We start from the raw sequence: 23,014 nt of genomic DNA, 5'->3' as shown, positions 1-23,014 counted from the left end.
CAAACTAAACAATAGCCAAAAGCTAGCTAACTCAATTCCTTTTAAACCTTCCTTTTTCATTACTATCATTATTCATGCTGAGCAGAAAATATATTCTGATTACTGCCAAAATCCAATCAATTGCAGATGGTTAATATAGAAGATAACACAGTCCTCTGTCCTCAATCCTGGGGTGAACCATATGGGCAGGCAGCTGTGCTCACTTCCCCCCATTTCAAAGATAGTAGGAACAGGTTACCAATCTGACCAGAATCAAAAGCAGATCAGAGCTTCAAAAAAAGTTATTTGGGCCAAAGAAAACACACTTTTCATGGTTTCCATTTCAGTCCCTGGCATTTCCAATTACACAGTCTCAGGCAGCAAGACTGGAGAACAACCTTAGAGTAGCCAATACTGAGATAGATGGACTAATAGCCTGACTCAGTATAAAGCAGCTAGATACATTGAAAGTGGTTTAATACGTTTTCTGGACTTTAAAAGAAGACACGTAGATCACTTTTGCTGTTGCTTCTGTCCCTGCTTAACTGCACATTAATACTGTATTGAATGCAAATGGTATGAGTTGTTTCTGATGCATTAGAGATGTTCCTTGTCTCAGAACTAGCTATATAATAATTTAGTAGCAAAGTCATCATATGACACCTGTGGGGTAAAGGCACAAGTATTTCTATAGAGTATATAAAAGGTGTTGCAAATAGTCAGACACTCCAAAGGAAATAAAAGTGGGTGAAGTCCCAAGGTGCCATTCATCTCTCCCACAACTGGGCAATGTTTTGGGGATTGTGTCAAAATCTGAATACTTCTCATGGTGGTTACCATTCTGACAATGTGGCTGAGGGTTTTTCCCTCTTCACAGTAAAAATAGTGTTGCAACTTAAGACTCCAATAAATACCACAACAGAAGCCAAATTAGTGGTCCATGTGCCACTTCTGGTTATGCAGGCCTAACATCCTAATATGGATTCTGTGCCTATGCAAAGCAAAGTTTGGAATCTTCCAGAGATATGTAATAAAAAGTTGTGCTGGGAAGCCCACCTTGCTCTCAAGGAGCACACCCAAAGGATTGTGGCTCCTGCCTTCCCAGTTGGTTCCTAATGGTCTGCCGCAGCAGATAAATAAGAAACAATAAGAAGGAGAGCAGGCCACAACAATATGGAGAGTGGCTTCTATGACTGATGGCCCCACACTGAGCCACAGTTACAGGTAAGAAACCTGTTTGTGGTCTCTCTGCAGTCCCACATATGAGAGAATAGCAAGCTGGCTTGAAACGAGTATGGGAAAGACAATCATGCTGTTGGCCTAGAGTAGAAGAGAAAGTTGTTTCCACACTTTAGCAGGTAGACACACTTGTCGCCATCTAATTCCAAAACAATATCATGAATGAAACATTAGAATAGGAGTGGCACAAGTACATGCCACTTGTTTAACACCTCAAATTGAGGGGAAATGGTGGGAAAGTACCATCAGTCATGGTAATCCCATTCTCATTAATGCAGCTTCAGTATGAGATAATCAGCTCTGAGAAGCGAAGACTTTCCTTATCATTCGTAGCTTCCAACTGGCAAGCAAAATACCAGTGATTTCAACATTTTCCTAGATCCTTTCCCCGTCTATTTTACTCACTGCCTACAAAATCAGGCCACCAAGCTACCATGCAACACGAGATAGTGCTGGAAGATGAGACCCCCAGGTCAGAAGGCACTTACCAAGCTACTGGGACAAGTACGAGTAGTGCTGTGAGTAATGATGCAGCTGGGTCAAAGCCAAAAGGAAGCCCAGAGGCTGATGCGCACAGATGCAAAAGGAGAGTCCAGAGTTGTACGACGCACACAATAGGAATATGCAATATGAGAAGCATGAACCAGGGAAAGTTAGAAATTGTCAAACAATAAATGGAACATATCAACATTAGAATACTTGGCGTGAGTGAATTAAAATAGACAGGAATGGGGCATTTTAAATCAGACAACTACAAAATATTTTATGCAGGAAATGAGAAATCAAGAAGTAACAGGATTGCTTTAATAGTGAGAAGTTATGTAGCAAAAGCAATTAGGAGCTACAACGCAAGGTCTGAGCAAATGGGATCAATGAGATTAAACGGGAAACCTATTACCATAACCATCATCCAAGTTTACACTCCAACGGCAAACGCAGAAGAAGAATTGGAGAGATTTTACGCAGAAGTACAGGAGGAAGTTGATCACACACCAAAACAAGATGTTCTGATAATCATGGGGGACTGGAATGCAAAAGTAGGGAACAGAGAAAAACTAGGAATTGTGGGGAAATGGGGCTTATATACGGAAAGCAGGATTGGACCAAGATGAAGGAGGTGTAAAATTACAGTTTTAGTTGATGCGGCCTGATGACGTAGCCAAAGTACTTGCGATGATACGCCCAGCAATGTGTCCTCTCGACCTTTGCCCTTCTTGGCTTATTAAAGCTTGCCGATGGGGTTTGACCGAGTGGCTCCAGAGTGTGGTCAACGCATAATTGCGGGGGGTAGTGGTTCCAGGCACCGTGAAAGAGATGGTGATCCAACCACTCCTGAAAAAGCCCACCCTGGTCCCATTGGTCTGTGACAACTACTGACCAGTTGCAAATACCCCCTTTTTAGGGAAGGTGCTTGAGAGGGTTGTGGCGCAGCAATTGCAAGTACACTTGGATGAAACAGATTATCTTGACTCATCGCAGTCCGGGTTCAGGCCTGGTTATGGGACTGAATCTGCTTTGGTTGCCCTGATGGATGACCTTTATCGGGAAAAGGACAGGGGGAGTGCGACCCTGTTATTCTTACTTGATCTCTCAGCGGCTTTTGATACCATTGACCATGGTATCCTTCTGGCCCGACTTGGTGAGCTGGGTATTGGAGGGACTGTTTTACAGTGCTTCCGATTCTATCTCCAAGGTCGCTCTCAGAGAATAGCATTGGGTGACTGTCTTTCGGCCCCCTGGCAGTTGTGCTGTGGGGTGCCGCAGGGTACCATCTTGTCCCCCATGCTGTTTAACGTCTATATGAAGCCCTTGGGAGCAGGCAGGAGATTTGGGGCGAGGTGTCAGCAGTATGCTGACGATACCCAGCTCTATTTCTCCATAACATCTGAATCAGGAGAGGCCGTGCAAGCCCTTGACCGCTGCCTGGACTTGGTGGTGGGCTGGATGAGGGCGAGTAAACTGAGTCTGAATCCTAGCAAGACAGAGGTGCTGTGGATTGGTGATTCCCGAGTTCGGATAATTGGTCAGTTGCCTGCTGTGGATGGGGTTGTGCTCCCTCTGACAGAGCAGGTCCATAGTCTTGGGGTGCTCCTGGATCCATCTTTGTTGCTAGAGGCCCAGGTGACCTCTGTGGCTAGGAGGGCCTTTTACCAGCTTCGGCTGATAAGACTGCTGCGGCTGTTTCTGGACTGGGATAGCCTGACCACTGTTGTCCACGCACTGGTAACCTCCAGGCTGGATTACTGTAATGCGCTGTATGTGGGACTGCCCTTGAGGTTGGTCCGGAAGCTGCAGCTGGTACAAAATGCAGCGGCAAGACTGGTCACTGGGGCAGGGTATTGCCAACATGTCACCCCGCTGCTGAAAGAATTGCACTGGCTGCCCATTTGCTACCAAGCCAAGTTCAAGGTTCTAGTTTTGGTGTACAAAGCCCTATACAGCTCGGGACCAGGATACCTGAAATATTGGTTTACCCCTTATATACCCAGTCTATCACTGCGCTCTGCAGGTGAGGGCCTCCTGCAGATACCATTTTATCAGGAGGTTCATTCTGCACAATATAGGAAACAGACCTTTAGTGTAGCGGCACCTACCCTGTGGAATTCCCTCCCCTTAAATATTAGACAGGCGCCATCTCTGCTGTCTTTTCTTGGAGCCTTTCCAATCTGGGTTCAGGCACATTTTTGTGACTGAAATGGCTTTGGTTGCCTTGGTGAGTGATCAACACCAGGAACTGGACAGAGGAAATATGACCCTATTGGTTATGTTGGACCTTTCTGTAGCTTTCAGTGCCATTGGCCATGGCATTCTTCTGGGGCAGCTTGAGCCCCCTTTTACAATGGCTCCAGTCTTACCTGGGGAGTAGGTCCCAATCCTGAGTAATGACTTATTGCAGATTTAGCCAACGTGGTGCCCTCAAGATGTTGGATTCCTTCTCCCATCATCCCTGACCATTGGTCATGCTGGCTGCAGCTGATAGGAGTTGTAATCCAGCAAGAGGGCATGACATTGGCTACACCTGACTAATGGAGTCCTGCAGAGTTCTATCTTGTCCCCAATGCTGTTTGATATCTTAATTAAATTGTTGGGGGAGTTCATCTAGAGATAATCAGCTTTCTTTCTTCTAATGCTAAGGAAGCTGTGGGCCTTCTGAACCATTGTATGGGTACAGTGATGAACTGGATGTAGGCTAATGAGCTGAGGCTTAATCCTGGCAAAACAGAAGTTATTTTGGTCAGTAGGAGAATGGATATGGGCAGTACTGGATTGGGTTGCATTCCCCATGAATGATCAAGCCTGCCATTTGGAGAGCTCTTGCTCCTCGACTTTACTTGAGGACAAAGTGATGGCTGTGGCCAGTCATGCGTTTTCTCAGCTTGAGCTTGTGCACCACCTGGGCCCTTTGCTAGATGATGCAGATCTGGCCACTGTCATTTACACCCTGATTGTATCCATATTAGATTGCTGCAATGCACTCCACATGGGGTTGCCCTTGAAGTGTCTGAAGAGTAGTTTATTGCATTCGCTTTTCAGAACATATCACACCAGTTATTTTACATTTGGACTGCCCTCCAAGTTGTTTCAGGACACACTTCAGGACACCTTTAAAACCCTAAAAGTCATGGTCTCAACTTATCTGAAGAACCACTTCCTCCCTCTTAAATCTGCTTTTGCACCTCATTCAACATCTGGGCCTCTGCTCCATGTTTTGCCTTCTTCAGAGGGTTGCTTGGTGGTCCTTCTCAGTAGCAGCATTTAGATGGTGGAGCTCCATCCTGCAGGAAGCTTCGTTAGCTTCTTTCTCTTGAAGCTTAAGGAAGGCAGAAAATACTTTTTTATTCCACTGCGCCTTTAATCTGTTTTAGCCTCCTGCTAGGGTGATGCATTTTTTAACTGGCCCAGTTGTTTAATGCACTTTTCATGCTACTGTTTTTATGTTTTTTGATAATATTGTACCTATCTCTCTCTTCCTCCCTCCCTCCCCCATTATTTTTATTTCTATATTACTACATGTAATCCAGAAGCCTCTTTGGGGGACATTTTGGAGGTGGGGGTAGAAATTTTCTAAAACAAATCAATAAATATGAGGCCCTCTCAACATGCCACAGGCAGTCGTAGCAAACATCCTCCCCAGCACCAGCAGCAGCAGTGGCTGCCTCCTTCTCTTGCAGATAGACTTGGTTCCATCTGACAGTGACAATGGCACTAAAACACCTTCAGCTCAATGAAACTACATTCCAGAAGTGTGTGAGTTGGCAGAAAGCTGGACAGGTTTTTTTCATTTATTTAACTTAATGAAAATGAATATAACAAGCAGTTATTGAGATGCCACAGCTTTGAAGGTCAACCATTAAACCTTGAAGATTTTGCATATTTGAGATCAAATTATTCATCACTGTTGTCAGGATTAGAGGTTCTAAGCTATATAGAGGCTGCAGGCAGATAGGAGCAAACTGCTTGGACCAAGATGGATTCATGTAGCCCAAGCAAATAGTTAAAGCCAATACCACCAATCCTATGGTTAAAGAGCACAACAGGATAAGATAGCCCAGAGATCCAAACAGAAGACAGATACTACAGGTGCAAGGAAGCAATTGGGAGGAACAGCCTGGAAACAGAGAAGGGTGGCCTAATGATTTCCATCCCTGTGGAAAACTGAGTTGCCTAAACTGAAAGTGTTTAGCATGCCTTGCAGTGAGCAGGATCAACTCCTCTAGATCACTTGAGACTCAAGATGAAAAAGAGCATGATTCATGGTGTTTGAAACCTGGCTTGAATTTCCTGCAGTGTTAACTAATAGATGTAGTAATTCTAACTGATAGACATGGTAGTTCAGGGCATAAATGATTGGCATCACACAAGTGAATAAGAGGCAAATGATTGCAGGAACATAAGCTACTTTTAAAGAGAGAGAGGGGAACAAAGCTACTATTTAAAGGGACAGTACTCCTGAAAAGCCTCAGTAGCACTTTGCCAGTCCACATGGGACAGATAAATGCTGCCACAGATTTTCCATTAAAAAACCAAGTAAATTTATTTTGTCAATTTTGGAGAAAACAGCTAGGATGGAAGCAATTCTGGACAGTCTATATTAATGTTCCTTTCCTACTCTGGAAAAGAGCTGGATTTAGTTTGTAATAGGCCTGAAATAATCTCCAGTGATTCCGAATTAGTGTTTCTAAAGGGCAGAGCAATGAGGGACATCTTAGCATCTGTTTAGATTTTCTGTAAAAGGTTCCCACTGGACGTTGAAACTAAATGAAACATTGTTTTCTTTGGTTGGGAACCACAGGTTCTACTTAGGTGGAAGAGTAGAAAAACATTATTATCTGGTTTAATCTCCAATATTTTTATTTCAGAACATTGTAATCTCTTCATCCACTTCAAATGCAATTGCTGTGGAAAGATTGCTGTTATAGCCGACACTCATTGGCTGACTGAAAAATGCCATGTGTTTTGTATTCTGTGCCCTTAATTATTTGGCATGTGTCTTGGCATACTTATATTATACCCTGTTCTTGCAGTTGCTTCTTATTGCTATGGCAACACTAATCAATCATGATGCTAAAAATAGCCTTTAATTAATTTATTTTTTAAATAGAGTGTCTGTAGTGAATTGAAAATCTAACTATGGTTCTGTGTTTTCCATATGCTGTTTTCTCTTCTCCTTCCATCCAGGGAACACTACACACTAAGACGTCATGGCAGTTTAACTAGTTATCTTCCGCTGTAATTCTGTACCCTCCGACACTCTCAGATAAAAATAAGGACACTCTTGTCTTCTTGTAACACCCTTGTCCTCTGCCTGAGTGCCCATAGGAAGCTGCTGCCTTATGTCAAGTCAGAAGTGCTGGTATAGCTGAGTGGGGAGGAGAGCCTGGCTGGGAATCCACAGTCTGTGAATTCAAATCCCCTCTCGTGTCTCCTGGGTGTAAAGGGCCAGCTAAAGATCCCCCCCACAGGGAGTGGCTCAGGGGTTACGTGCCCTGCCACCTGTGCAGTTGTGGACAAGCTGCATAGTTCCAAGCAGCCCAGTTGCCCTCCACCTGGCAGCTGCAGACAAGGAAGGGGCTGGCTTGTGCAGCTGTGGCAAGCTGAGCTAGCCAGCTGGGGAGGACTAGCCTCAGAGGGAGGCAATGGGTAAGCCCCCTCTGAATACCGCTTACCATGAAATCCCTATTCATGGGGTAGCCATAAGACAGGATCGACTTGAAGGCAGTCCATTTCCATTTTTTTAAGTAGCAGGATTAGAAGACAGAGGCTGTTTCTCTTGTGTTTCAGCTTTCTGTTGAAAATGGCTTGGGCTCTATGTGCTTCAGTGACCACTACCAACTTTATTTCCCTTTTGTGGTCTCATGATCAGCCCAAACTCCTTTGTAAGAGCCTCTCTCAGATAGTATAACCCCCCCAATACAATAAGAAACCATAGAGAACCATTCCTGGTACCTGCTCCATAATGGTAAGAGTGGCTTAGATCTGCCCAAGCCATGGGCATTATGCAGCAACCTTCCGGTTTGGTCTAGCTTTCGGTGGCCTGGAATAAGCCTGTATAGGGCAGCCTTGGCCCATGATACTTAACCCTTCAGTAGCATCCTTTTCACACTATTTAGCAATCTCTTATTGTATCTGAGAGCCAGTGTGGTGTAGTGGTTAAGGAGGTGGACTACGAACTGGGAGACCAGGGTTCGAATCCCCACACAGCCGTGAAGTTCACTGGGTGACCTTGGGCCAGTCACTGCCTCTCAGCCTCAGAGGAAGGCAATGGTAAACCCCCTCTGAATACCGCTTTCCATGAAAACCCTATTCATAGGGTTGCCGTAAGTCGGGATCAACTGGAAGGCAGTCCCGTCAAATCAGACCATTGGTCCATCTAGTTCAGTATTGTCTACACTGACTGGCAGTGGCTCCCCAGGATTTCAAGCAGGGGACATTCCCAGCCCTGCCTGGAGATGCCAGGGATTGGACCCAAGACCTTCTGCATGCAAAGCAGATGTTCTGCCATTGAGCTACAGTCCTTCATCGAGGATGCGTTGCTGAAAGCTCTTTTCTACCTGCTCTGTGTTAAGCTATGTGTGTATCGTCTATGGAGTAGAATACAAACACTGAGCTGGCATTATGTGTCCATGTTCATGTTGTTACATTCAAGTGCCACTAGGCTCAAGAAACATTCCCCCCCCTCCACTTGGAGATTTAATGAGAGATCTGAATGGGGACTGAAACTTGAATTCTAGAGAGCATTTATGCAAAAATGGCATATTTTAAAAGGGGGGGGGTAATCAAAATGGCTTGGATCCAAACTAGCCTTCCACAAACAGAAGGGCTCCTTCCTTTTGCAGAGGGCACCTGGGATTCAGGAGGCTTCTGCTGGAATCGGGGTGGAGCTGCATTCTTTGCCAGTCTCCCCTTCCTCTGCACTCCCTCTGATATTGCTCCAGACAGTCTGCCTGCCCCCCAGAGCAGATTTTCAAAGGGCCTATAGGGGAAAGAGGTGATCGGCAACAAAACATCTTGCCCTGTCCATCAGATTTGTCAGGGCGTCTGCATCCCCAGTATCCCATCATTCCAACCTGATGTTGGACTCCCAACTCCCATCAGCCCCATCCAACATGGCCAATGTCAGGGATGATGAGAGTTGTAGTCCAACAACATCTGGAGGGCCACAGGCCAGTCACCCTGGCATTAGTGGAACTCCACTCGCAGGACACTCTCAGAGTGGAACTTTTGTTAGGATCTAAGCCAGCGTTTGACCAGGGACAAGTTTTAGTGATGGGGTTGCCCTTGGTAAATAGGGACAGTAGAAACATATCTCATTGCCTTTGCAGAGAAATCTTAATGTAGTTGAATCCTCCCAATACAATCTAGATTTGGGTATCATAGGTCCGAACTCACTAAAATGTTCCTTGGTTCTTCAAATATGACCACTGAAGAAGGGGTGCAAAGTTCCAGTGAAATATAGGATCCCAAAGCAGGAATCTCTTTCCTTTCTTTCCCCCAGGTTTGAGTGGGTTGAATGCCCCCTAACTCAGGGCCAGCCCTACCAATAGACAAAGAGAGGCAGCTGCCTCAACCAGCAGGTGCTGTGGGTGGGGAAGGGCAGCTAAGTCAAGGGCACAGCTGTAAGTGGCATGGAGCCTACCCTGTGTCCCCTAAGGTAGTCTGCTGCCCTTGGATGCAGTGGAGGGTGTTGCTCTGTCACCAGTATTGAATGAAGTAAGATGCAGCGAAGATCCTCCATGGCGCAGAGTGGTAAGTGGCGGTAACGCAGCCGAAGCTCTGCTCACTGCCGGAGTTCGATTCCAACAGAAGGAGGAAGTCGAATCTCCGGTAAAAGGGGTCGAGGTCCACTCAGTCTTCCATCCATCCGTGGTCGGTAAAATGAGTACCCGGCATATGCTGGGGGGTAAAGAAAGGCCAGGGAAGCAACTGGCAATCCCACCCCATATATACGGTCTGCCTAGTAAACGTCGCAAGATGTCACCCTAAGAGTCGGAAACGACTCGCACTACAAGTGCGGGGACACCTTTACCTTTACCTTTAAGATGCAGCTGTCAGCCCATTCAGTTTCTGTATGTGGAATAGGGGGAGTGCCATCTTATCTTTCGCAATATTGCAAAAAAAAAAATGTCTTGCTCTGCACATCATATTTGTGAGGATGCCTGCATCTCCAGTATCCTATCATGCCAGCCTGATTTGGTAAGTAGGAATCTCTAGAAAAGCTGTTGCTTTGTTCCAATGATAATTTTCTATCTGTGGCTGGAAGAGGGTGTCAGGTATGTTCTTTTCCGCTTCTAAGGCTAGTGCTGATGGAGAAGTACCCCCGTCCACAGATACTGCACAAGAACCTCTACACACTTACCTGAGAAACAGATGGAGTACTGGTTTTGAGATACAGCAGGTTCAAATTAGAGTGAGCTCAGAAGCAGGAGAAAGTTCAAAAGAAACACTACCTTAAAGGAATTGGTTAGCATTTAATGGATATTGCATCTAGTTTTCCCAATAATTTAGTAGACTGGAGCTTGTGATCAATTGAAAAGCTAGCTGTTTCCTGCATAAATGTAACTTTTAAAATCCATTAAGATTTTATGGTGTCAGAGGATTTCCTTGTTTTAAAAAAAGAAGCACCTGGCAACCCCTAGAGATGTTGAAATGGGAAATTAGAACATTCACCCTGTGTATTCCTGTTTGTGCCATGTGTACCCATAAACTGCCAGATTTGTTCTGGAAGGAACATATGCTTGGGGGAGGTGGGGCAAGAAAGAACGATGTCTTAAAATGCAATACATTTGCAAACATAATTCCCTGCATTTATATCTTGCATCTGATTTTTATTCTCACATACGTGAATATGCTGTCACTTAAAGGAAAATGTCTGTAATAAATGAAGCACTCTGCGTGATGCATCGACAATTTCCTAGCTCTGCCAAAGCACGATGTCAATTACTGAGTGCATGTGATGAATCTCAAAACACATTCTGTGATTTGTAGCGAAATCTGGATTCAGAACAATACTGTTGAAATCTGATGAGGATCAGCTCATAAAGAAGAGGGTGTAGTAAAACTGAGGTAAAAGAAGGGTGACCACTGATGATTAAAATGGACCAAATTGTTGCAACGAAGGGGCAGTGTTAAAAAGTGTGGCATACTGTATAGATGGCCCCCGGGACGATCTGCTCTTCCAACAGTCAGTGCCAGAAGCTTAAGTATTTTCAGACTGTGATTCACAGTTATCAAATGTGGATGCCTTTTACATAGTTCTAAATGTTTCCATTGCTCTTTTTTTAAACAAGAATTGTTAGCTTTACTCTTCAAAATGATTATGACCTCATTGTATGTGCTAAACACAGCTGCAACCTCTTGGTTAAGCAACATCCCCCCCCCCAATTTCTCTTCTTCAGGGCATCAAATACCATGGATTGTACACACATTTTGCACATTAGGGTTCAGAAGGTTTTAATTTTCTTTTTAGGTCTTTGAAGAATAAAGGCCATGCAAAAACATAATTATTAATGCTCCCTGGAACATGGGGCAAGTTGCCCCATGCCTAAGAAGGCTATTTGGCCTTCTAACCCAGGATTGTGCACTGTAACTGGCTGTAGCCCTCCAGGATCTCTGGCAGATGGTCTTTCACATCACTGCTGCTTTCCCATGGTTCCCCCCTTTTTTATTGGAGATGACATACAAACCATCTGCGTGACAGTCAAGTGCTCTACCACTTTATTCTATTTGCAATCTATAAGGGGAATGTCTCAGCTCATTCTTGTTTGTTGAGCATAAAGCTGCAAGCTACTTGCTAAAAGAAGAAGAAGAAGTTTAGATTAATGCAAAAGCCTCTCCAAACACGTCTTTGGAACTATATAGCAAGAAAAATCATTTGGCTGTGATTTTGAGTAGAGTAGTAGGCTAGGAGAAGATGAACATTTCCCTTTGGGTGCCTCCAGACTGCCAGTATTGTGCATGAGGAATTCAAGCGTACAATTAAACCTTAGTTTTGTGCAATTAAAGTGGATTAAAGCACAACAACAAAAATTAATGGACTTTTTGCAGTTTGGAAAGTGAAGTAGAAATGCATTGAAAAGTTGGGTTGAATGAATGATTTATGGAAAGATGTGTAAATACCTCACAAGCAAATAAGGATGAATGTAAAATGAATGTTCTTTGTTATATATTCATTGTCATATAACCGCCTCATAAATAATTTTAACTGCAACATAAACTCGGTACAAATCAGGATAAATTCTGAATAAACAGGTCACCTGGAGGAGAGCTTCCCCCTTATTCCTGCTACTCCTACTCTCCTGATCTGCTCTTTCTTTCTTAATGCTTGCCTACACTTCCCAAGAAATGAATCACAGATGCTTCCATTCCAGCATCTATAAGTGTCTGTCTGCCCAGCAAGGGTTGGGAAAATGCTTGTCTGCTGTGGCATCATCCTCTGGGCTGAAAAATTCTAGGTAGAAATGGAATTTGCTGGCACTAATGGATTAAAAAAATTATCCAGCCTTTTGATGTCTTTTTTATGTTTCCCGTGCAAGTCGCTTTGAGGCGATTGAGTGCAAGAATGTGACATAATGATAACAATGGGTTTGCACCTAAAAAGTGTAAAGCTGACTCTTCAGGTATCTAGGAACATGAATGGTTTTTCTAGCCTTGATTATTCTGTTTCTTCTTGCCCTTTCTGAAACACCCTTTCCAAAGGATTCTGAAAGTGTTGGTCCAAAAACTCAGTTTCTCTTGATACTCAGGATGGAGGCTGGTGAATTGATTTCTGTCGTACACTAAATAAAGTTATAGAATCATCATAAAGTTGGAAGGGGCCTATCAGATCATCAAGTCCAACCCCCAGCTCAATGGATGGATGGATTGTAATGGATATATGATTGAAGTTATAAATGGCTGCAGTTCTGATAAGTTTTATTTTTTTCTTTGCAGTGTTCATTTTTGCCTAAATTCTCCATTCACATAGAGACAAAATATGAGGACAACAAAGGAATCAATGATAATGTAAGTACTGACTCTTCTTAAAGATTAAATGTGAAAGACATGTAAAGGGTTTCAGTACAATGTTTGGCAAGGGTTTCCCAATGATCTGTACAGTTTTTCTTTATGTAACTTCACTCCAAACAATACCCAGATTTCTATTTTATACGTAGCAGAGATTCTTAGCTCCTTTTCCTCCATCTGGGGTGGGAGGGGGGTTACTTTGAAGGTGGCAGGGACTGTGGACAGACAGCATTCATTGGTCATAGCGCCCACCACCTTTATTTGGCTACTGATATGTGTTATCTGAGGAAGCTAGTTCCTATTGCTGAGGTGCAATTTAACGACTAGCTTTCAGATTTATGAAATCAAGTTTCTCTCGCTTTCTCATTTTCCCCCTCTTAAGTTCAGTTCTGTGCATTTCCACATCAGTTTGTGATTTTTTTTAAAAAAAAGTGCTCATGAAATTCATCATTCAGCATTTTAGTGCAAATTTATCCTAAATGTTTGTACACAATTTTGCCTAATATATACATTTTTGCAAAGTATATTTTCCCTAATATTTATATTTTCCTTAATATAATGCATTTTCTATGTTATGTTCACTAACATATGTATTTTAATGCACATTTTACCTTAACGAAGTGGTTTAAACATAGCAGGCTGAAAACATGCATCTTGGGTAGTTTTTTCCAACAGCTAGAGTATTGTAATCAGTCTGATTTTACATCAAACTGCAGTTTCAGATTCAACTGTTAATGCACCCAAAATAGAAATAGAACATAACCTCCAATTTGAAACACAAAAGGCTGTCTTTACCATCACATGACACTGACCAATAAAAAAGGCTTTGACACAGGTTTCTAGGATGAATAAAGGGAGAAATAAATTTTTCTGGATTAGAATCTCTGTTGAAACAATAGTAACACAGGAATGAAAAGTAAGAAGAACACCAACAAACATACAAAAATGTAATTCTCCTTTGGAGATGGCAGGTATTGCCACCACTCACCATATGCTCAGAGGCACATGTTACCCAATTCTTCCAAGCTACACAGCAAGTGAAAGACCAACCCAAATTGTGTTTGCATTTTGACAAATTTGCAGGGCAGTACAGTATCTCAGAGAGGAGGTCAGGTCTCCTGCTCCCCTGGTGCATTCACTTATAGCTTCCCAATTTCCCTGCTTTTTAAAGTTTGATAGAAAGATCTGTGGACTAGAGGTACGTTCTTAAACCACAAGGTTTTTTGCCTATTGGTGAATAAGTAATATTAGTTCATTATTGTTTCTGTACTGTGCAACAGAGCAAGTAGGACAGCAGACTTTAATCAAATCAATAAATGCTTTAGTTGATTAATCAGTGGGGCTAATTTTAATTTTATTTTTTTAATCTGTTTTTGTTGTGGTGGGTTATAATAGTAGGGAATAGTAAACAATGACCTGACTCGATATAAAGCAGCTTTATATATTTAGAGGGTAACCGTGTTGGTGTACTGTGACAAAAACAACGAAGAGTCTTACAGCATTTAACGTATCTATTTTGGCACTTTCTAGACTTATTGTGGCATCAGCTTTCGTGGACATTTGATGAAGGGCACTCTAGTCTATGAATGTTTGTGCCACAATAAACACTAGTCTGTAAAGTGCCACAATACTCTTCAATGTTTCTATTACTATCAGATAATTGATGAACTAGATTACTAGATGAGTACATGCTGCCATAAAAACCATCTTAAGAAGGACTTAGCTTTGTCATCAGTAAAGCTAAACAATATTCTTAAAAGCCATTATTTTTGGAAGCAATTGGCAAAAGCTGTTTCCATCTTTAAAATGGCAGATTTTCTTCTACCCACAGAATTTAGATATGTAACTCAGAATGCTGATCCATTAGGAGATGCATATAAATCCTCTACACATAATGAAAATAATATATGTTAATGCACTCTTTGGCCTCATCATAGGAGAGATTTTTTAAATGAGTGTTTCAGAACTGATCATTTATCAAATGGAAACTGAGAGGCAATTTTCTAGTGTACATATCCTTGATAAAGATGAATAACAACAATGGCATTTGACAAATTAATAGCCAGAACATACTAAAGCCAGCTGGATAATAGCAGATGGCTTTTGTCATTGCATATTAAGCTGCAATAAATTGGAGAATTCACCTAAAATTAATAAATTCTTTTTCACTTATGAATTTGTATTCTGCAAAAATGATACTGTTGTATAAGCACAACCTTTGTCAGGAATGGGTAACCTGTGGTCACTCCAAATGTTGCTGGACTCCAACTCCCATCAGATCCAGCCAGCATAACTGATGCTCAGGGATTATGGGAGTTATGATCTATCAGTATCTGGAGGACCACAGGACATCTGTTCCTGGCCTCAAATGCATGCTTCTAAACCTTTATTGATGTATCAAAATATAGCAAACACAAACAATTGTTTTGTCATTTTGGATTATACTCATAATTTTGAGTTTAAATGCAGCCAAATTAGGGAAATATTTATCAAGCATAACAGCAGGGAAATATCTATTTATTGAATTAATTTCTAACCTGTCCTTCCTCCCAGAAGGAGCCCAGGGTGGCAAACAAGTGACAAAACATATTTTAAAATGTCTCAAAAAACAATTCCAACACAGATGCGGACTGGTAGCCCCACATAGAACACATTACAATAATCCAGTCTGGAGGTTACCAGTGCATGGAAAACAGCGGTCAGGCTATCCCAGTCCAGAAATGGCCACAGCCATCTTACCAGCCAAAGCTGGTAAAAGGCATTCCTAGTCACTGGGGTCACCTGGGCCTCTAGTGACAGAGATGGATCCAAGAGCACCCCCAGGCTGTGAACCTGCTCTTTCAGAGGGAATACAACCCCATCCAAAGCAAGCAACTGACCAATTATCTGGACTCGGGAAGTACCAACCCATAGCATCTCTGTCTTGCTAGGGTTCAGAGTCAGTTTTTTAGCCCTCATCCAGCCCACCACCAAGTCCAGGCACTGGTCCAGGTGTTGCCCAGCCTCCCTTGATTCAGATGTTACCAATTAATAGAACTGGGTATCATCAGTGTACTGCTGACACCTCATCCCAAATCTCCTAAAGACAACTCCCAACAGCTTCATATAGATGTTAAACAGCATTGGGGACACCCGGCAGCACTCCACAGCACAACTGCCAGGGACTGACAGACAATCACCCAATCCTATTATCTGAGAGCGACCCTGGAGATAGGATGGGAACCACTGTAAAACAGTGCCTCCAATATCCATCTCAGCAAGTTGACTGAGAAGGATACCATGGTCAAAGGTATCAAAAGCCGCTGAGAGATCCAGTAAGAATAACAGGGTTGCACTCCCTCTGTGGTTCTCCCAATAAAGGTCACCCATCAGGACAGCCAGTGCTGATTCATAAGCAGGCCTGAATTCAGATTGGAATAGGTCATGATAATATGTTTCATCCAAGAGTACCTGCAATTGCTGTGACACAACCCTCTTGATCACCTCCCTAGAAAGGAAGTATCTGCAAGCAGGCAGTAGTTGTCACAAACCAATGGGTCCAGGGTGGGCTTTTTCAGTTGTGATTGGATCACTGCCTCTTTCTGAGCTGCTTGGACCACTTCCTCCCACAAATACACATTGACCATACCCTGGATTCTCTTGGTAATACCCTCTCGACGAGCTTTAATAAGCCAAGAAGGGCAAGGGTTGAGAAGACATATTGTTGACCTCATTGTCACAAGCACCTTGTCCACGTTGCAGGCTGCATCAAGTGAAACTGATCCCAAGATGTTGCAGCTGACATTGCACTGGACATCTCACTGGGGACTACAGTAAATGTGGATGGGATATTAAGATAGCTATGGATGCAAACAACTTTACCCTCAAAGTGTTTTGCAAACAATTCACAGTGGGCTTCCGAAGGGTAAAAAATACCATTTTCTGGACTAGATGAACAGACCCTGGACAATATGAAATAGCTCCACTGGATGGCTACCTGAGGATGCAATGGAGGCAGAGAAGTGGGCTTTCTTCGCTGCCCTCATCACCACACAGTAGGCACGGTTATGATGTTTCACTCATGCCCAGTCAGCCTGGCAACATGTATTTCACCACTTGTGCTCTAGCCTTTGTCCAGCCTGTTTCATTGCCTTCAGTTCATTAATGTACCAAGGCTTGACAATACCCTTTGAAAAGGCAAGAAAGGGTTTAAAGAACACTTCAAGGGTTCTTAAATGGGGGAAAGGAAAACAAGCCAAAGGCATCAGAGTTTCTTGCCATAGGTTGCTATCTAGGTAAATAAAATTTTTGAACTCATTAAACATTAACAAAGGAAATAAACAAGTATCAATTTAACATTTAAAAATTCGTTAGCAAATCTTATAGCCAGTTTTGCCACGTCAACCCATCCAGCACTATTTGCAACACTTTATCATACTAGTCGTTTACAGTACATTTTAAAGCTGGTTTCTGGTGCAATGGTGTTTCGAACCTGGATGCTAAAAGCTGATGGATCGAGGTAACAACTGTGTGGCATAACACAGCATGGCTGATGTGGCGGGCAAAGCATAACACAAAATTAGAGAGTAATGGCTGATTCTCCCCTCTCCCCCCAACTTCAGGTTTACTATGCAAAGTCAGCTATATAACTTCTAGGGTGTCTCTGATCTCATACAAACCCACCACAGGAAAGATGTATCCTGATTGCTAGGAAAAACTACAGAGATTCCAAGGAATACTAGAAAATAAGACAAAAACAGGAAAATTGGTTAAAAGGTATCTGCACATTTTGTTTCATAACATTCTTTCTAGCAGGGCTAGAGACTTACTCTTTTTTAATGAAAGCTTAGAGTCTGGGCCACCTGCCTGGGAGTGCGAATTAAAGCCTTTGTGAGCACCATGGCACTCAAGGGCAGTGGGTTGATAACACCCATTGTTCCTGCATGAAAAAACTCCTCCCCTTTCATTATTATCAGTAAGAAACACCATTCCAAGCAATTGTATGCTTTTTATCATCTAAACATAAAAGCACTTTTTCTTTATTGGCATACATCCCATTCAACATTAGTCTAACGAAATCTGCTGTTTGTATACCTGGTAAAAAGCCTGTTTGGTTAGCTGGCAGACAGTGAGAGACAAAACTGCTTAGTGGTGGCGGAAAAAAATTCTATCCTGATTGAGCAGTGCTATTGGCCTCCACATCTTAACATCCACATATTAGTACTAGGAATTGCAGCAGTTGCTTTTGATACTCAGGTTCTGTGTGCACCACCCAATAACTTCTATTCCAAAGGTAAAGTCTGGAAGTAGCTCATTAACCAAGGCCATTAGGAACTGCAATGCTTTCTCTCCTCTTTCAGATTCTGGAACACCATGAACCCTATATCCTCCATTTGAGCTGCAGCCCTCAAGTTCACTTAGCAAGGAGGCTACTTTATGTTTGTAGCCTAGATTCAGGACTTTTAAAGTATCTGCAATCCCATCTATTGTAGAGGTTATATCTGCAGACCACTGCTCCAAATGATTAAATGAAGAGGTCCACTCCACTATAAAATCATGTTGCTGTTTTACTAGTTGTGTTGTCATTTCAGTTTCCAAACTTAGGCACCACAATAGGCCCATCTTCATTGTCCTCTGCTTCAGATGCTGAAATCATCTTCCCCACCCTCCTGTAGGTCTATGAAGTCCACTCTTTCTGGAAAAAAAAAGTCTCCTGAGACATACTTGTGGGTTTCTTTGCTGCATCAGTTGCTGATGTAGTCAGTTTAATGGTGCTCCTGTTGAAATTGTGGAAGTGAGAGACAGAGCCTCAGAGCTAAGCTGCCAATTTCCTCAGGTTATGCCTTCTTCCCCCTAATAGTTCGTTCAAGACCTCACAAAAAGATCACCTCCCTGTAAATGGACCTGAAATGTCCTTCATCAGTGTTATTGTGCATAACCATGCTTTGCTCTGAAGCAAACAGCAAACTGCTTCTTGAGCATAATGTTGTTCTAGCTATTTATTTATTTAACAGATTTATAAACCACTATAAATTTCAGTGTTCAAGAGGGGGCATTAAGCAAGACTTCAGAATTATAGGGCTCGTCCAAACTGACCCAGATAATCCATGTTTTCCATATTCGGTTTGTCATCTGACAGTCCCCACTTTGCCTGTTTGTTCGCTCTTTTCCGATCTAAAAAATACGCTTTCTTTGCACCCGCACACGCAGCAGGAAGACCCGTACATTCTTTTCGCTTTTTCCCAGCTCCGCCTGTAACACCACCCCCTATCAGCCAATTGGTCCACACAATATGACGTATGCTCCTTTCCCCCTTTGCACCGAAGCACAATAACGCGCATGTGCTTGAACGTAAGAGCGTGAAAGTTTGAATTTCCTGATGGTTCGGTAGTAGTGGCTGTAATGGAGTCCCTTGCTGCTCGCCACTCTGGAGCAGGGCCGGCCAGGGAGGTGTCTCCAGGTGCCCCTGCCCATCCAGGGGGATTGTGGGCAGTGCAAGGGATCAGCGCTTGTAATCGCCAGGTGAATCCCCCCATAACCCCTGGGCTCATTCACTGCAGGGTTCAGCCCTGGACTGTTGTGCGGCTCGGCGCCAGGAATATCGCCCCCAGAAAAGCAAACAGGCCCAACCGGTGGGTGGCCGCTCTGGGCTCGGGCAGGGAATGCGGGCAAACAGCCCTGCACGCTGCTGTGTCAATCTGCGCTGAAGCACCCAGCACAGGCTTTGCGGTGTTCCCTCTGATAAAAGAAATATGCAAACCACTTATGTGCCAATAATTCCTGTGTTTTTGTTTGCTTGTGTTTGTGATATTTCGCAAAACCGACTGTATGCTTTTCTGCTTTTATGCATATTGCAGTTTCTGGAGATACACACGGCTGGCAATTCCACTTATTTTTCCAGAATGGAAAGGGAAGGTATTGGTGCACCGAGGAGCTGCTACTACTTGATTCTTTTGTAAAGAATGGCAGGAAAGCTGAGAGTTTAATGGGGAGCACCCCCCTTCTTACAGAACCAACTTTTCTTGGGGTGACATGGCAGCTTTGTGACTCTGCGTATTTCTGCACACCCGCCCAGGCGCGTTTTCGATTCAAGTTGTCCTTGTACCTTTCATTTCCCCCCCCAAATGTCCAATAAATCAAATACCACACAGGAATGCCAGCTGGGACTTCTGGCTCCATTGCAAGTTCCTGACCCCCAAGCTTTCCTAGAGTGCAGCGCTCGGTGGCGGTTCCCAGCTCCTCCCCATTCTCTCTCTCTCTCTCTGCCTGCCTCTCGCTCTCTGCGTAGGCGGTGGCGGCATCAGTGTCAGGGAAGAACCACCGAGAGAGGCTTCCCAGCAGTTTCCCAACCACTTCGGGCAAAACTTGATGCTCTGTTGCCTTCAGCCCCCCTCCTCCCTTTCCTTCCCGTGGCCATTTGCAAAGTGCCAGGCTCTTGCTTTTCTCTGCTGTGTGTGCCTGTGCGTGTCTGTCTGTCTCTGAGCGAGGAGGAAAGAGCAAAGCGAGCTCCCTGCACCAACCAGCCACACTTGAGCGAGACCAGCCAGGAAAAGGGGGGCTTTACAAACAACCACAATTGCAGATCTCACCTGGAGCAGCCACCCAGTTCGCAGGCTGGCTAAAAATAAATGGCTGTAGCTGCACAGTAGAAGTTGCAGAGCCCCCCCCAACACCACACCATTGCTCTGATTGGTTCAGTTTTCCCGGGCTTTCCCCGGACATTTGTGCACATGTGCAAAAGTGGAAATACATGATTGGCTGGGAATGAGGGAAGGGGTATGGGGAAACGCCCATGGACTGCCCACAGCTCTAAAGTCCGCAGTATTGCATCTGAGCGCCTTAAGGTACAGCGGATGATTCCCAATTTAAAAAAGCATACAGTAGGGCCCCGCTTATATGGCGGGTTCTGTTCCGGACCCCTGTTGTAAAGCGGAAATTGCCGTAAGGCGGAACCCCATTGACTTTAATGGCGCACGTTGCGTGAAAATGATGCGAGAATGCCACAAAAGCGGCTTTTAAAGAGGGGAGGAAAGCCGCCACATTAGCGGAATGCCGGGAAGCGGGGCCCTACTGTATTGCATTTTTTTGCGGTACTGCAAAAGCAGATTTAACCGTGCGAAAATGTGCAAAAATGGACGACGTCATATGGACCACCGAAAATTAATGAATACACAAAGCAATCATATCGCACATTGTACAGTCGTCTGGATGAGCCCATAGTTCCCCACCTTTTTGCATTTGCTAAAAATGTGCCAAGATATGCAGGGAATTTAGGTTCGTCTCACTGTAGGACGTTCAGGTATTCTATCATGCTAAGCAGCACTCTCTGAAGAAAGGAACAGTCTTTATGATAGACAAGTTTGGGATCACTGTAAAAACAGCCATTGAGCAGATTGAATAACTGAGATTCCATTTTAAATGGAACTTCATAGCCTCATAGCAGAACACTGTTTCCAATGAAGCTTCATATAAGGTAACTGAATTCAATTAACAGGACCATGTTGTGATTAGAGGAGAGCAAAATGTATGTTTGATTTTTTTGCTTTTAGTAATGATGTGAAATGAGATGTATTCATAATCTAAATTATTTGCTGCAGCAAACAGGTGCAGTAGGGTTCTACATCCTTAGAGTATTAATAGTTAATTTAGTGTGATTACACAAATTATAATGGTTGGTTAGTCTCCATCAGAAGGCATTGGAGTATGAAATAACTTGTTCCTACAAAATAAGACTAATTCCTGATCCCGAATCCTCATCCTTCTCCTCTTGGAAAGAAAGTGTCATATTTGCATCAATCAGTATGTTTCCCAGGAATTTCCCCCAGGATATAATAGTTGTTTTAATGCCTTTTTTAGTTGATTATCCCTTAAGTTTTGTCTGCTGGGGTAGTTTTGACTTTATATTGTTTTATATTGTTTAGTTTTAATTGTTGTACGTCCCAAGTCTTTCCTACAAATGGGTGTTTAAGAAGTTTAATAAATACAACTGAATTTTTAAACAAAATCTCCATTTAGTTGGCCAAGACAGAAACACCAGAAAGCTGAAGCTTTACAGTGGAAATGCTGACACAAAGAGCTGTCAGATGCTCCTATATTGCTGAATACAAGCCAATAGTTCTGGGTTAATGCCAGTTCACAAAGATTAAATCACAAGTTGGAGCTCATTGGCCTCCTGCCATATATTTCCCTAGTTTTTGTTTTTTGCAAAGAAGAAGAGGTAAAATCACTGCATATATTATTCTTATCAAAATGCACACAATAGATGAGCCAGTAACTTGCTCTCAAAAAAAAGAAAAAAAGACTAATCTCCAGCAACCTTAGGTTGTAGTTTTAAAACATGTGTAAACATTATTGCCTGCCTGTCTTTGTTGTTCTCCTCCTCCAGTGCTAAGCATGGTCAGTTGCCCAGCAGCAAGGCCCTTGTGCATATCCGTGGTTGCATCCTGGATAGCAGATTAAGTACAGTTTTAAGAGAAGACCACAGTCAATTAACCAGCAACAATGAAGAGATGGACTTGCAACCTATCCTGTGTACATTTACTTGGAAATAAGTCCAGCTGAGTTCAGTTCGACTTGCTGCCTAAATAAGTGTGCTGAGGATTGCCTTAGAAACAAAAACAATGTTGCTTTGAAAAATATAAAATTTAAAACATGTCTAGTTCTAAAAACTATAACTCAATATATAGTGTCTATTTGCCTTTAATGTTAATCCTTAAGCATTATATTAATTATTAGCAAGATATTTGCTTTAGCAGGCTAAAAGGTTATTTTGTAGTTCAATATATAATTAAAAAAAAATTGTTACATAAGTTATTCACACCCATGTTTGAATCACTAGTAAGACCCTCCTTGTCAAAGGCAAAAGTTTCTTGCTTTGCTATTAATTGCAGAATTTTTTTCACTGTTTGATGTGTTGTTGCATTTCTGCGATATTCAGTGCTGAACAACAAGGACTGTGATAAAGTCTGTGATAAAGAAGTTTGTATTGTTACAGGTTTTGCTATGTATCATTTCCTAACTGCCTACTTTTGAGTGCTACAAGCCTGGATTTTTTTCACAGACATAAGTGAAAGAAAGTCAATAAATATCAGAATAGTGTATAGTATATAGTATAGTATAGTATATCTGAGAATAGTGTTTAAAACTGAAACACAGAAGGTTAGTTCGAAGGTAATGCTAAGCTATAGTTTACCATTACATGAACAAGATATAGTGACCCTCAAGGATGCACATTCCTCTTCCTCTTCCAGTGTAGCCATGAGGAGGAGTTTGGAAGCCTTTGCTTCTCTGTTAGGGTAACTGCAGCTTAGCATGT

The 23,014-nt window shown here is 42.9% G+C and overlaps 1 protein-coding gene across 1 annotated transcript in view; it reads left to right on the top strand.

Annotated features, from left to right (window-relative positions):
* PITPNC1 (phosphatidylinositol transfer protein cytoplasmic 1) overlaps positions 1-23,014 on the top strand; it is a 223,282-nt gene that overhangs the window by 136,198 nt on the left and 64,070 nt on the right. Inside the window, exon 5 of the mRNA XM_061615570.1 lies at positions 12,649-12,720. Coding sequence (XP_061471554.1) covers positions 12,649-12,720 — 72 coding nt within the window. The remainder of the gene's footprint in view (positions 1-12,648; positions 12,721-23,014) is intronic.

Source organism: Rhineura floridana, chromosome 3 (genome assembly GCF_030035675.1).
Source record: "Rhineura floridana isolate rRhiFlo1 chromosome 3, rRhiFlo1.hap2, whole genome shotgun sequence".
NCBI lineage: Eukaryota > Metazoa > Chordata > Lepidosauria > Squamata > Rhineuridae > Rhineura > Rhineura floridana.
This window is presented reverse-complemented; position numbering and strand designations above follow the sequence as displayed.